The 16,184-nt window shown below is 33.2% G+C and overlaps 1 protein-coding gene and 1 pseudogene across 1 annotated transcript; both read left to right on the top strand.

Annotated features, from left to right (window-relative positions):
- The first annotated feature begins 117 nt into the window (after positions 1-117).
- On the top strand, positions 118-2,858 carry LOC105972765 (uncharacterized; annotated as a pseudogene).
- A 9,820-nt stretch (positions 2,859-12,678) lies between these two features.
- Positions 12,679-15,891, top strand: LOC105972813 (S-adenosyl-methionine 4-1-methyl-2-pyrrolidinyl-3-oxobutanic acid methyltransferase). Its single transcript, XM_012997794.2, has 4 exons — positions 12,679-12,924; positions 13,533-13,961; positions 14,555-14,809; positions 15,442-15,891. Exons 1-4 carry the CDS (start codon positions 12,850-12,852, stop codon positions 15,790-15,792), a joined length of 1,110 nt encoding a protein of 369 aa, XP_012853248.1. The 5' UTR covers positions 12,679-12,849; the 3' UTR covers positions 15,793-15,891.
- Positions 15,892-16,184: the final 293 nt, after the last annotated feature.

Genomic DNA, 16,184 nt, shown 5'->3' with positions numbered 1-16,184 from the left:
GGCTGCAAGTTTTTAAATGTAAGTTGTTAAAAACCATTTTTCTTGTAGTGGATCATAACTATGTTTAAGTTCAAAGCATCATTTAGCATAACTGATAGTGCTTTTGATAGCATGATGCAAATGATCCGTGATATGTTGCCTGATGATAATACACTTCCTGAATCATTTTATTTGACAAAGAAAATATTCAAGACATTAGAACTTCGCTATGAGAAGATACATGCATGCGCGAATGATTGTTGTCTATTTAGAAATGATCTTGAGCACGCAACCAAATGTCCTAAATGTGGTGCGTCGAGATGGAAAGTTAGCAAGAATGAAACTGGAATTAAAAATGGAGTTCCCACAAAAGTGCTGCGTTATTTTCCAATTATACCAAGATTGAGAAGAATGTTTGCTATAGGTGAGATAGCAGAACAAGTAAGATGGCACTCAACTAATAAGAGTATAGATGGAAAATTAAGACATCCTGTTGATTCATTGGCATGGGATTCGATAAATAGGAGGTGGCCATCATTCGCTTCGGACCCTCATAACATGAGATTTGGGCTTTCAACCGACGGCTTTAATCCTTTCCAAGATCGCTCTTCGTACAGTTGTTGGCCTGTGATTTTAGCTTCATATAACTTGCCACCGTGGTTATGCATGTCCAAGGAAAGTTTAATGTTAACTTTGTTGATTCCAGGTCCTAGACAACCGAGCAATGATATTGATATTTACTTGGCTCCGCTTATAGATGATATGAAACTATTGTGGAAAGATGGGATAGAGGTATTTGATGCATTTAGCCAGATGAGTTTCAACTTAAAATGTATTTTAATGTGGACCATCAATGACTTCCCAACTTACGGAAACCTATATGGGTGGCCTACCAAAGGAAAATTTGCGTGTCCTGTTTGTCGTCAAGATACATGTTCAGATTGGTTATCACATAGTCGCAAGTTTGCCTATATGGGACATAGACGATTTCTTGCTCCAAATCACCGACTGCGCTTCAAAAAAGGTTGGTTCAGCGGGCATAATGAAATTAAGAGACGGCCTAAGATATCTACATGTGAAGAAATTTATCGTGAAATAGGTGGGGTTACGAATAATTGGGAAAAAATGGATAAGGAAAAACAGAAAAAAAGAAAACATGCAGATACAAACTCAATACAAGATTCCTTATGGAAGAAAAAATCCATCTTTTTCGAACTACCGTATTGGAAGGTAAGATAGAGCTATCTTTTATGCTTATATTCTTAATTTATTTTCTTTTATGTTATCATATATAGTTTATAAAGTTCAATGACAGTCAATTTTTTTTTACATTTGTTTTATTGTAGTGTCTGTTGGTGCGCCATAACGTAGATGTCATTCACGTTGAAAAAAATGTTTACGAGAGCATTTTTGGTACACTTTTGAACCAGAAGGGAAAAACAAAAGATGGACTCAAGTCTCGCAAAGACTTGGAAGAAATGCAAATTAGACGTGACTTGCATCCTCAGAAGAGAGGAAATAGATTATACCTACCCACAACACCTCACACATTATCCAAGACAGAGAAACAATTTTTTTGCCGACGACTTTACAATCTGAAGTTACCCGATGGTTATGGTTCAAATATTGCAAATTGTGTCTCTTTGGCAGATTGCAAATTGATTGGTCTTAAGTCTCATGACTGTCATGTTCTTATGCAACAATTGTCAGTGGTGGCATTAAAGGACCTTTTACCTAAGGCACCAAGAACTGCAGTTTTTAGGTTGTGTGTCTTCTTTAATGAATTATGTCAGAAAGTCGTGGATAGAAACAAATTGGAAAAACTTGAAGAAGAAATCGTTGAGACTTTATGCATGTTAGAGAGGTTCTTTCCTCCTTCATTCTTTGACATTATGATTCATTTAACCATTGACTTGGGAAGAGAAGCTAGATTATGTGGTCCCGTACAATATCGATGGATGTACCCATTTGAAAGGTAACTTATGTTATATATGCCAATTGATGTCATAACAATTGATTATAAATATTGAAAAAATAGTTTGACCTTTATCTTTTATTTTCTTAGGTATATGAAAGTGATAAAAGGGTATGTTAAAAGTCGTGCACGGCCCGAGGGGTGTATAGCTGAGCGATACATTGTTGAAGAGTGTGCGTTGTTATGCAGCAAATATATAAAAAAAGCTGATGATATTGGCTCTAGAAATGCTCGCAATGAAGAATTCGAGAGTAGTTTGTTGTTAGAAGGACGTCCTATTTCAAAAGGGCATCCAATTGATCTTTCATTTGAACTTCTACAAGTTGCTCATAGATATGTGTTATTCAACGTAGAAGATGTCTAACCGTATATAAGGTATGTTTTATTTTAATGTATTTTTTATATTTCAAACTCCTGTAGAAAAATACATAACACAATACATTGTATATTAGTATACATAAGGAGGAACTTAAAAGAGCAGATGCTCGTCTGGAACGAAATGAAACATTGTTGGAGAAGAAACACATAGATTACTTCAATGAATGGTTCGATAAGAAGGTATGGACAAGTTTATAATGTAAAATAATATATATATATATATATATATATATATAGTGAGTATGAAAGTGATCTCATTTCATGTCATTTTAAATATATTTAAACTTTCTTGTTTGCATGTTTTATTGAGTACAATTGGGTGGCCAAGAAGTTTTGTCACAATGATAAGTGAAGGTATTATTCATTGACAACTTAACTTTTAAGAGGTGTTATTTTGGTACATACACATATTATTTCATTTTAATTGCTATCCTTTTTTGTCATTGGTGTTAGACAGATTTGGAATATCTCCATTGTTGCGAAAGAAACTGAAGACAAGGGAAATCGAAGATTAAATGAACTTTAACTTGAATAGAATGTGAGTTTACACTATGTTATTATAAGACTGCTACAAGTAATTAAATGTAAATAATTAATTATTTTAGTCTTATCTATCGTATTGTACTTTGAGTAGATTGACTTTTATTCAATTAGACCATGTATGGTATTGTGAATTTGACGATTTAGTGTTGAATTACTTTCTTTATTTGACATTTCGATTTTTTTTAAGGGAAAATAATTGATTTTGAAATGTAAATGGATGGTGAAATTTGTGAACAAATAGCATTATTGTTCAGCAGGCCGAAAATAAATACAATTTGCACAACAACATGAATAGCATATTATTAATGAATTAATAAAATATTTGTAATCACACTATAACAATATGTGATGTGCATCGTTATATATCTTTCGACATGATGCATTTAAATGTTGTTGTGTATGACAACACGCTTTGACTTGTTGTCATAAAGCTTATAACTACCCGCATGTGCATGTTGTTAATTACCTATGACAAAATGCATGATACATTGTTGTCGATTTTATACAACGGACATTTACTTGTTTTACAGCGTATGTACGTTGTCAAATGTGCCGAGGATTTAACAACATGTTGGTCAACAACGTTCGGTTGCGTTTTGTCTTAACCCTTTCACAACACACATCAAGAGTTGTTAAAACACCTTTTTCTTGTAGTGCTCACACCCAAAACCCCCCACCTCACACATTTGACTGCTCTCGTGTTTTCCTCACTCAAAGTAAATCTAACGAGCTTACAAAAAAACATAAGAGCAAATTCTGGTGTGTTTTTCACCTACTCTTTCTCTCTTTGAACTTTGATATATAGTAGAATAAATGGTAAATAACATTAAACCACCTAAACATTTTACATTTTACGTTTTTGCGGATCACTACCTGAACAATCTTTTTTTGCACGAGTTCACCTATACTCAATTAATTGTGCCACTTTGCCATTTTTTGCGCGGTTTCAGGTCAAAATGACTGGTTCTGAACCCGCGAACGTTGCACATGCGAAATCCAAGGGTATTGTTGTCTTTTCCATTTCAGAAACCCTAATAAATGGAAAATTGAAGCAATTAGGGTTTTTAAATGGAAAAAGTAACAATACCTTGGATTTCGTATGTGCAACGTGTGCGGGTTCAGAACCGGTCATTTTGACCTGAAAACGGGCAAAAAATGGCAAAGTGGCACAATTAATTAAGTGCAGGTGAACTCCTGCAAAAAAGCAAATTTGTTCAGGTGGTGATCCGCAAAAATTTAAAATGTTTAGGTGGCTTAATGCTATTTACCCTTTGAATTAATACGTAAGGGGGGTTTCACTAATAAACTAAAATATGATTGATCCATCTTAATATAATTAAAAGTAGAGATAATTAGTGAAAACCCCCCAATTCATTTACTGATATCACGGTGGATATAACCTCCTTTTCATTATTAGTGAGAACCCCTTAATTATTTAATTAAATTAATATTAATACAATTATTAAGTGTTATACCTATATTATCCCTATTTACCAAATCTTATATTTACAAACCCTAGTCACATTGTCCGTAACAAACTGTCATCTTGTAATTCCCATCACATTTTCTCTTCTTTTCTGGAACTGAAATTCAGTGGTATCAGCTGCGATGGCGGCGGCGGTGAAGGCGACGAAGGCGGCGCTACATTTCAACAACGACGAGGAAGACCCCCTCCTCTTCTTTCTCGAATTGGGAATCTGGCGGCGGCGAAGGCGGGGGCAAGGAGAGGACGAAGCCGGCACCATATATATCTCGACAACGACAAGGCGACGCCGCCAAATCTAGGATGGGCAGCGGCCTTTCCGTTCTCCCCCCTTCCTTTCCGAGGGATGAGCAGATCTGCTGGTATTTTTTTTCTTTTTGTTTTGTTCTTCAGTTTTTTGAAGCATTCCGGCAATCCTCGTCGGAAGACTGCTTCCACCATCACTCTAATGAAATAGATTGACCTCGAGGAGGAGATATTGTTTAGGAGGCTCGTTTGTTGAAATTGTGTTCGTGTTTCTCAAAACGATATAGTTGTTTTTGTTACCGTTATAGTTAGTTTCAATAAGAGTCGATTTTGTTGGAATTTTGGTGTGGTTTTTGCTTTTGTTTTTGGTAATTTCAATAATTTGTAGTTGATTTAATATAGTAGTTTTCGTATAGCAATATAGTTTTTTTCGCATAACAATATTGTTGTTTTCATTACTTTTTAGTTGGTTTGAATTTAATAAATAGTTGTTGTAGATGTTTTTGATTAAATAATTAATTAATCTTACAATGAAAATAATATAATATATAATTAATTTAATAAATTGTGAAACTGATGTATCATTGTTTTAATACCAAGTGCTTTAATAACAATTGTTTTTAATAATAGTTGTTTTATTGACATATAGTTGTTTTAACTGAAAACTAAAATAATATAGAAAATGAATATTTAAAGAAAAATATTAAAAAGATTAAAAAAAATTAACAAAATTATTATTTTTTAAAGAAGAAATAAATAAAATAAAAAATCAAAATTAAAATATAAAAATAAAAAATACATCAAACTAGTGGATAATGGGTAGTGAATAGTGGGAGGGTAAATTTGAGAATAAGAAAAAAATGATGGTTCTCTCACTAATAAATGAAAAGGGTTTGGATCCATCCTCATTAAAATAATGTTAGAGGGGGTTGTCACTAATAGCCCCTTAAAAGTATGGGATTTCTCACTAATAATCCTCAAATTTGAATTAAAACTTACAAAATATAATATTTACGTGTAATGGACTATTTTATCTTTTAGATACCCTTAAAAATAATTACTGTTCAAGAGTATTTTGCTCCCGAACTTCGGGTTTTTTTGCACTTTGACCCACAAACAAAACGAAGTTGCACAGACATACCTCAATTTCATAATTTGTAGCACCGTTGTCGAATTTGTCCATTTTTGGCAAAACATGACCGGAATCCAAAACACGTGCTTACCACATGATTGGTCATTTCCTTCTACACTCATTTTCTCCTGGTTTGCTTTTTCTGTTCCCTCCATTCTCTCGCCTTTTTAGAACTTGTTGTTCCCGATACATAAAACGGGTAGTGAATTTAGTAAATTGGTTGAACAAATTAATTAGTGAAAATACAAAAAGATTATCTGCAATGAACGTAAATTTGCCGAGGCGAGTTGACTCTGTCCTTAAGACGAAATTCCCCCGCAACGGTGCTAACGGATTAAATGGAAATCGTCTCCCAAGATACAACGGCAAGGCTTGGAATAGGAGCACTCCAAATCCCAAGTACGACGAACTGTACTTTGTGTAGAACTTTTCGAGAGAATCTGTGAAGGGTAGGCTTAATATGCAGTAGGCTTATTTTTTGGATTGAAGTGAGGAATTGTGGGAAAGTTAGGGTCTATTTATAAGGTTCGAAAAGTAGTGTCCTTTGGAGCAAAAAGGTACCTTTGTTTGAATGGTTGCACCATTTCAAAGGTACCTTTTGTTTGAATGGTTGCACCATTTCGAGTTGAGCCAATTGGGAGTGGTTGCACCATTTCGAGTTGAGCCGAATGGTTTGCATTGGTTCGGCCGCACCAATTCAGACCAGTCAGACCAATCGAGATGGGCTTCGAGTAATAAGGGCCCAATGGGTTAAAAGCCCATGACCTGATGTTTTTGATATATATACAGCTCAGTACTTCTCTACTTTTCCAATGTGGGATAACTCAAAATCCCACTTTCCTTATATTTGGACTAGTAATTTTTCATTCACCACAAAATTGGTTCTAATCCAAAATTCATTTATATACTTAATTAGACCGTACAATAACATTGAAAAAAAAAATTGTTCATGACTCAATTTTTAACCAATTTTCCCAACAATCCCCCACATGAATGAAAACGAGGGCGTCGATTCTCTCTAGAGTTCCCACGAATAGTATTGCATCGGGATAGGTAGCATATAGCTTTGAACCTTCCGTAGTGGAGTTACATCGGATTTACTAGGCTGAGTAGTGAACGCGATGTCTTGAACTGTCAGCCGTTCGTGTAAACCAAGACAATGCAACCCACACAATACTATTCTCACATTTCCTTAGTTCTCATGATTGTGTCCGTTTTGGCCATGGACACACATCTTGGATTCATAAGTGTTTGTCAATTCCTTTGAAGCGGCCCTCACTTCATACACTTACATAGGTGATCTCCTATTAAAGGTATCCTGCCAATACCTCACCTTTTATTATAAGGTTTTGGAATCATTAAAAGCGTTTGCTTATCCTTTACCCTTTCTGCAGGTAGCACTATTATCTTACGCGGGAATGAGTTAGGAATGAGTTCCTTAGTGCTCGATTGAACTTTCTTAGCTTAGTTGTCCCTTTTGAACCAGTTCTTGGGATCTCCAGTCAGCATGGTTGGGTTACCACCAAGATTGTCCTTAATTTATGGGTTTTAATCCCATTCCCCTAGATAGGCAATATGTTTGATCTCTTTAGTTGACTTTTAGTCGCGGATCCGCTATTAACCATTGATTTTCATAATCAATATTATTTCTTTTGAGATCAATTGCCTAATGGTCTTATGTGTAAGAGTGTATCGATACTTGCCATTATACATGTCGTTTGTGCCCTTAACGTAACCGATTGGTTATCACAATTTATTCATAATTGTAGACACCGACTAAGTCCAACACGGAACATCCTCCAATAATTTTATGAAATTTATTCAACTTCTTTTCTAACCTTATCTCAAGTTATACATTCGAATTCGTCCATGAATCGAGCTATTCAATTTTGTTTGAGGATTTCCAAGATACATAATCTTAGTGGACTCAAATATCCAATGTACTTTCCTAATACAATAAAATATTTTCTTTAATGTAATCTATTTAAAGGCGATACTTAGATTACCTAAGAACCCTTATAATATCATTGAATGATTATTTATTTTGGAATTACATATTTACTAGTTTGCAATTCATTATGCTGCCAAACTATCCAAAAATATTTGTACTTGAACCATTGTTCATCATTATTTTTGGCAAGGTAAACACTTGGTTTTTTAGACAACTAGATCAATTTTCTAGTGGTGTCTCAACATGAGACTTTCAATAAGACTATCTTTGTTTTAGTGACTTTAATCTATAAGATTACATCGTCTAAACCCTCGTCTTTTGACATCAAACATAATTTTATTTTTATTTTCAATATTTTCTCAACGTTCAAAATAATATCATGATCATTATCTCATGATTATAATGTCGTCTATGGACATACACTTCCATGTGCTTTTAATATAAACACACTGGTCACACTCGTTATTACGAGAACTATTTGATAACACAATTTTGTCAAATATTACTTTAGAATCACTTAACGAGTTTCAATATCTTGTTATAAATAATCAAGATTTTCCATAGCTATTTAATTCAGCTTAATTGGACCAACATTTTAATTCTTCTTTTGAATAGTCCATCTAAACCTTAATGGTTTAATACTTGAAAGAAGACAATTGTCCATCGTTCATTTTATCACTCATAAGTTAATAAAATCAATCAAAATCAAACGTATTGATTTTCTTTGCCATCTTGTTGTATCTTGATTGTTCATCACTTTGATGATTTACCACTCACACATATATTAACTTGGTTGTTCATCACTTTGATGATTTGCCACTCACACATATGTTAACTTGGTTGTTCATCACTTTGATGATTTACCACTTACACATTTATAAGTTCTTTTATTACGAACTTATTTATTTTCTTATTTTACAAGAAAACACAATATAATCAATTTGCATCAAGAGTGACTATCTTGTGCACAATCATTATTTATCCCCTTAATTATACTAGGCCTTACACCCCCACATTTCTAAATATTAATGTGATTACTGGTTAGGGCCTAAAGACCCCCACATTTCTAATTTTCCCCACAAATTCTAGAGTATGTATTCTAGAATTTATCATTATGATATCCATAAAATTTTCAAGAGTTTCAATACTCATTTTTTAATTCATTTGTCAAAGTTGCATTTTCCAACTTTCATTCAGATAGCATTTAAATGCTTTGAAATCCTTATTTTTATTTATCAATAAGGATACACAATGTAACAAAATACATTTCTTCTTTAGTTAGAGAAATATATTGGATCACCAATATGATTTAATTACAAAAGAAATTGTATTTCAAGAAATCACAAAAAGAGAAATCTTCTCAAGGTACTTAATTTTGTCAACAAATGAGATAGTAAGATTTCTTCCTTTTCCTCAAAAGAGAAAATTCGTCAAGATACTTAAATCTTGTCAATAAACAAGAGAATATTAATCTCTTCAAATGGTGGTTGATCTCCACTATTCAACATTAAAGTTAGAATATATAAATTCTAATCTTAATCATTCATAATTTAGGATTGCATGTCCTAAACATGCTGTTCAAAATTCAGTCAAATCCAACGATTTAATTCTACAAAACGAGCTCTTAATTAAACTGCTCGAATTTTATTTCAACAAAACATCCATTGTTGTTAACAACTATTTCGGATCTTTGAACAATCAAAATCCGATCTCATCCATTCACATTGTAGATCATTATATTGCAAATGTGATATCAAATCAAATCGAACCCAACGACTCGATCTTCTTTTATGTTCTTGAGACAAGAACTACTCATGTGCTCTCATGAATTGAGCTTCTCTTTCTTTCTATTTTAATTAATTTCAAATCATGCTTTTAATTAAACCGTAGTATGATTCATATATATAAAACATATGTACATCAATATTATAATAAACATAATATGTGAGCACGACGTTCATACTAGTTGATTATAGAAAGAAACAATAGATCAAGCATACTTTATCAACATACACATGAATACATAACAACATCAAGTTTATATTCCATGGCATAAATTAATTCATGTCCAACATAATAAATTGATATAAATTCTATCGCACATAATCAATGCATGTCCATGCAATAGCACAATTCTAAGGAATTAGTATGGCTTACACAAATAATAATATGTATAGAAATATTCCTCTTTACTAAGTAACTTATACTTAATATACGAGACAAGTCTAATCGTTCATAGACAATCACAAGATCACGTACTCACAAATTTCATATAACATATTCGAAAATTAATCAATTGGACGGTTCCACATCAAATGAAAATTGGGAGAAAGTTAATCCCGTATCTAAACTATATGCAATTTATGAAAATAAATATTGCATTTTCATGAGAAACGTTATGCGGTTTATGATAAACTTATTCAAATAATTAACACATACCATATCACTTTATTGCATTCAGGATAAAAATATTTCTATCATTAATGTAGATACACAAACATAATGAATATTCATTAAGCAAATATATTGTATATAGTTTATTGTATATAGTTTACCATTCTTTCTCATATTAAAATTAAACTATCATGCAATAATACACCAATATATCATATATCATTATCAATTTATTGCACAAATAGATATCTTAAAAAACGTACCCGATAAATTATATGTTCGTCAATTCAAACTTTGTGGGTAGCACCAAATCGTGGCAATATTATGGCAGTGCTGAATGATTTAATCATATCTCTACCGTCTGAAGTCCGATTTTGTTGATTCAATATGATCCGAATAGCCAACAAAATTTTCTACAACTTTTATCTTTTACGTTTTCTGAGATTCGGAATGGATCATGATCAAAATAAGCCTTGAAGTCGGAATAGGTGTGCTGTAAATTTGCACCTACAATGGAACCAGAAAAAAAATATTAAATAATATTCATGAATCGAAATAATATAAAACCTCATTATTGATCTTCGATTCAGTCTTCTTTCACCAAAATTTCGTGCATTGGACATTGGTGAGGCGTTAATATGCGACGAGTTGCATTGGTCACGAACGGTTGTATTTTTTCATGAAAAGGTGCATCGGCAGTTCTGCCACCCTTTTGTGTTTTCATCATAACTTCTTCGTACGATCTCCGATTGTGACGATCCAACATGTTCTGGAAAGCTAACTTGATTATCTACAACTTTTGTGAAATGTTAATTTGCCATATGCAGACTTTAACACCTTCGAAAATGGGCAGGAATGTGGACTTCATGTTCTGTCCGAAAATGAACTTTCTATTTTTTTCTCCATCTCGTTTACCAACGTGTGCAGAAAACACAATTTACTAAATCACGAAGATTACGTCTTAAGATTGTTGTTCCCGATACATAAAACGGGTAGTGAATTTAGTAAATTGGTTGAACAAATTAATTAGTGAAAATACAAAAAGATTATCTGCAATGAACGTAAATTTGCCGAGGCGAGTTGACTCTGTCCTTAATTAAGACGAAATTCCCCCACAACGGTGCTAACGGATTAAATGGAAATCGTCTCCCAAGATACAACGGCAAGGCTTGGAATAGGAGCACTCCAAATCCCAAGTACGACGAACTGTACTTTGTGTAGAACTTTTCGAGAGAATCTGTGAAGGGTAGGCTTAATATGCAGTAGGCTTATTTTTTGGATTGAAGTGAGGAATTGTGGGAAAGTTAGGGTCTATTTATAAGGTTCGAAAAGTAGTGTCCTTTGGAGCAAAAAGGTACCTTTGTTTGAATGGTTGCACCATTTCAAATGTACCTTTTGTTTGAATGGTTGCACCATTTCGAGTTGAGCCAATTGGGAGTGGTTGCACCATTTCGAGTTGAGCCGAATGGTTTGCATTGGTTCGGCCGCACCAATTCAGACCAGTCAGACCAATCGAGATGGGCTTCGAGTAATAAGGGCCCAATGGGTTAAAAGCCCATGACCTAATGTTTTTGATATATATACAGCTCAGTACTTCTCTACTTTTCCAATGTGGGATAACTCAAAATCCCACTTTCCTTATATTTGGACTAGTAATTTTTCATTCACCACAAAATTGGTTCTAATCCAAAATTCATTTATATACTTAATTAGACCGTACAATAACATTGATAAAAAAAATTGTTCATGACTCAATTTTTAACCAATTTTCCCAACAGAACTCGGCTAAATTTGCCCTAATTCTCACTATATTTCTTCTTATATTCTTTTTCGTCTCACCACCTCCGATTTCACTCTTTCTTCTCACCTCCGATCCCATTACAAATTTAGAGGGATAATGAGGATGATCGCTATTTGATTATCAACATAATATAGAGTTTCTCATTAATCAACAAATATAGATTTCATTCGTTGTTTATCATTTAATTGCCACACATGAAAGAGGTGGGTTGAAGGCTAAACTGAAAACATTTTTCTTTTTTAATGAATGAAATTGAAAACATTATGCCAAAATAAGTACTTTGCACTAACAAGATTAATACCAAGAGTGACAAATGTACGTGCTCTAATGCAAAACAAATTGATCGGGTTAAATAAAATCATCAAGTAAAATTAGCTTACAAAAAATGGGAGAAAATGGATGAAATTGACAAAGCAAAAGAAGGGGAGAAAATACCCCGGCTTAAATCACCTGTGAAGCACGTGTTGTGGATTCCGGTCATTTCTTTGCTCGAAGTAGACAAATTCGACACTTGGTGCTACAAATAATAAAGTTGACTTTTTTTTTATTGCGGGACAAATAATGCAAAACAGCCCTAAGTTCTGGGGACAAAATCACTGTAAACATTTAACCCATCGTTAATAATAAATATTATCTCAAATAAATTCGGGGCCCCGCCTGCAATTATAACATACTGGGTCTACGCCACCTTAACTTTTCGTGGAGAACAACCTCTATAAATAGGCTATACTGTCCTTGCATTTATTCAAATTAAACACACAACTATATTATATATATAAATATAAAGAAAGGAGAGAGAGAGAGATAGAGAGAGAGAGAGAGAGAGAGAGAGAGATAGCTAGAGAGAGAGAGAGAGAGAGAGAGAGAGAGAGAGAGAGAGAGAGAGAGAGAGAGAGAGAGAGAGAGAGAGAGAGAGAGAGAGAGAGAGAGAGAGAGAGAGAGAGAGAGAGAGAGAGATTGAGTTGCAATGGAACTAGTGGGAGTACTTCGTATGAATGGAGGTCTGAGAGAGACTAGTTATGCTAACAACTCTCTAGTTCAGGTATAAATATTTAGTATTTACTATACCAAATACGTACTATTTAATCTTATTAAATTTGAATCATTTATTAACTAATTATATCAGTTAACATAACAAACTAGTACAATATTTGCTACATATTATAAGGGTAAACACCTACGGGCGGGGTGGGTTTAGTTTGTCCAAAAAAGAAAACCCGACCCGGTCACCCTAGGCGATTTAAAAAATTAACAAACTTCACCTAGTTATTTAGAAGTATAAACTGCATGGATCGGGTTTGGCGGGTGACGATCGGGTAATTAGCGGGTAATTGGCGGATCCCTCATTTATCAAACTGTCAATAGAAAAATAAAAACTAAATCATGCTGGTTTCGAGCGGATCGGTTCGGGTCGGGCGGTTTTTTGTTCGCCCCCCAACATATTTCATCACTACTACTTGAATTTGCTGCATATTTATTGATGAATATCATTCTAAGTGGTAACAAGTCATATATTATTTATGTACAAATGTATATTATTAGCTCAGATATATGATTATAACATATATATATAGATAGACAATATTGAAGTAATATTCCAAGAATAGTATTAATGTAATAACTATGAAGGTTGAATAAAAATGCATGCAGAGAAAGGTGATATCCATGACAAAACCAATAAGAGAAGAAGCAATAACTGAATTATACAACAGCAGCATCACCAGCATTAATGGTGGTAAACTATGTGTAGCAGAGTTGGGCTGCTCGTCTGGTCCAAACGCTTTGTTTGTGGCGACGGAAATTGTGAAGACTGTCGAGAAGATATGCCGGAAGCACGGCCATTCGTTGCCGGAGTTTCAGATACAACTGAATGACCTTCCGGGAAATGATTTCAACTCTATTTTCCAGTCATCACTGCCGAGTTTCGAGGCCGAGTTATTACCGGTGCTGCACGAAGTGGGATGTCCTAATCAGTACTGTTTTGTGTCAGGGGTTCCAGGTTCTTTTTACAGCAGACTTTTTGCTGCAAAAACTCTTCATTTTGTCCATTCTTCTTACAGCCTCATGTGGCTCTCCAAGGTACGTACGTTGGTACTTAGCTAGTACCTACATATATGTACTTCAAATAACCTAGCTAGCTAATTAACTATATATATATATATATATATATATATATATATATATATATATATATATATATATATATATATATATATATATATATATATATGTTAAATTATGAAAAAACCCCTGAACTTAGGCTAAATAATGAAAAACGCCCCCCACCTATTCGTAATTACAAAAAAACCCCTGAGGTTTGTTCCCGTCTTATACCAACCCCTTACAATGTGACTTTTCATAGTTTTTTTTTTAATTCGAGAGAATAGACTTTACACAGTTGCAGATATTTTCTTTTATTTCTCACCTATTTTTTAACAGAAAGGTATAGTAGATTGTATAATCTATTACGGATAAAATACTCGATCAACGGTTAATCAGATGGGGACTTTGATTATTACGGATAGCTGATGGTGTTTTTCGTTATTTAGCCTAAGTTCAGGGGAACATATATATATATATATATATATATATATATATATATATATATATATATATATATATATATATATATATATATATTTGTATGTATCATATGCATGATCATGGATCAGGTCCCTGAAGGGCTGGAAATGAACAATGAAAACATATATATGTCAAGTAAAAGCCCAGCACAGGTGATAAAGGCATACTATGAACAATTTCGAATAGATTTTTCGACTTTTCTGAGATGTCGATCGGAGGAAGTGGTGAGTGGTGGTAGAATGGTGTTAACTATTTTGGGAAGGAAGAGTGAAGATGCTTCTAGCAAGGAGTGCTGCTACATTTGGGAGTTGTTGGCCCTCTCACTACAGCAAATGGTATCTGAGGTAGGTATTATATATAATTTGACTAGCTAGCTAGGGTTTGTTTGATATTAATAATTATATATATATATATATATATATATATATATATATATATGGCTAGGGTTGACTCAAGCCACCTCAATTTATTAAGGCTATGTTTGGTAAGTTTTTGGGCTTCGGTTTTCATTTTATTTTGGAGAAAGATGTTTTAGAAGAAAAAATTAAAAATAAAATAAAGATGTTTGTTTATTTTGGATAATTTGTACTGTAGCCAGTAAAATCATGTCTAAAAGATGTTGGAAAAATATATTTTATAAGAATAATTTGAAATATAAATTGATTTTATTTTGTATTTCAGTCAAATCATGTTTGTTAGAGAGAAATATTTGAATTGCTTTTGAATAAAAGTTTGAAATTATTTTAGAAAGAAAATCTTATTTTGGCAAAATAATGAAAACAATTTGAAAATGGTAACAACATAGCCTAATTCTTCCATTATATTATACTAATATTATTATTTAGCCTACTCAAAATTTAACATATGCAAAAAATTCCTAATTTTTTTCTCGTCCTAATTATGCTCATCTTATAATAAATTTTTGAACTCGCCAATGCGAAGGTTGTATTGTATACATGAATTATGCATATTGCAGGGAGTAGTTGAAAAGGAAAAGTTAGAGTCATTCAACATACCCCAATACACACCATCAGCTGAAGAAGTGAAAAAAGAGGTTGAAAAGGAAGGGTCCTTCACCATCAGCCGACTCGAGTCCTCAGAAATTCCATGGGCCTCCTGTGGGCCTGAGCCCAATAACAATGACGCTGGTGATTATCTGACCCAATGCATGAGATCCGTCGCCGAACCCCTACTCGTTAACCATTTCGGTCAACATGTAATCGACCCGTTGTTCCAAATCTACGCCAAAATCCTTTCCCAACGCATCTCCGACGAAGATGCTAAATTCTTCAACGTCACTGTTTCACTGACGATGAGATCGGAATAATTACCATTATTATTATTATTATTATTATTATTATTATTATTATTATTATTATTATTATTATTATTATTATTATTATTATTATTATTATTATTATTATTATTATTATTATTATTATTATTATTATTATTATTATTATTATTATTATCCTTACCTTTCTTTCCTTTGGTAATTACTTTTTTTATGTTTTTTTTATGTTTATTTATAATTTGTAATGATGGATTATATATTATTATATGTGATATTCTCTTGTATATATAATTATCATTAATAGTGGTGTATTCATGACACGATTATTATGGCCTACTTTTTTTTTTTTTTTTTTTTTGAGATAAACTAGAATAATTTATTGGGCAAAATATGCAATGTTTGAAGGGAGAGAATCTCCTTCAGAA

The sequence above is a fragment of the Erythranthe guttata genome, chromosome 4 (assembly GCF_056151865.1).
Source record: "Erythranthe guttata isolate IM_541 chromosome 4, IM_541, whole genome shotgun sequence".
Taxonomy (NCBI): domain Eukaryota; kingdom Viridiplantae; phylum Streptophyta; class Magnoliopsida; order Lamiales; family Phrymaceae; genus Erythranthe; species Erythranthe guttata.
Note: the sequence above shows the minus strand (reverse complement) of the source record. Positions and strands in the feature narration are given on the sequence as shown.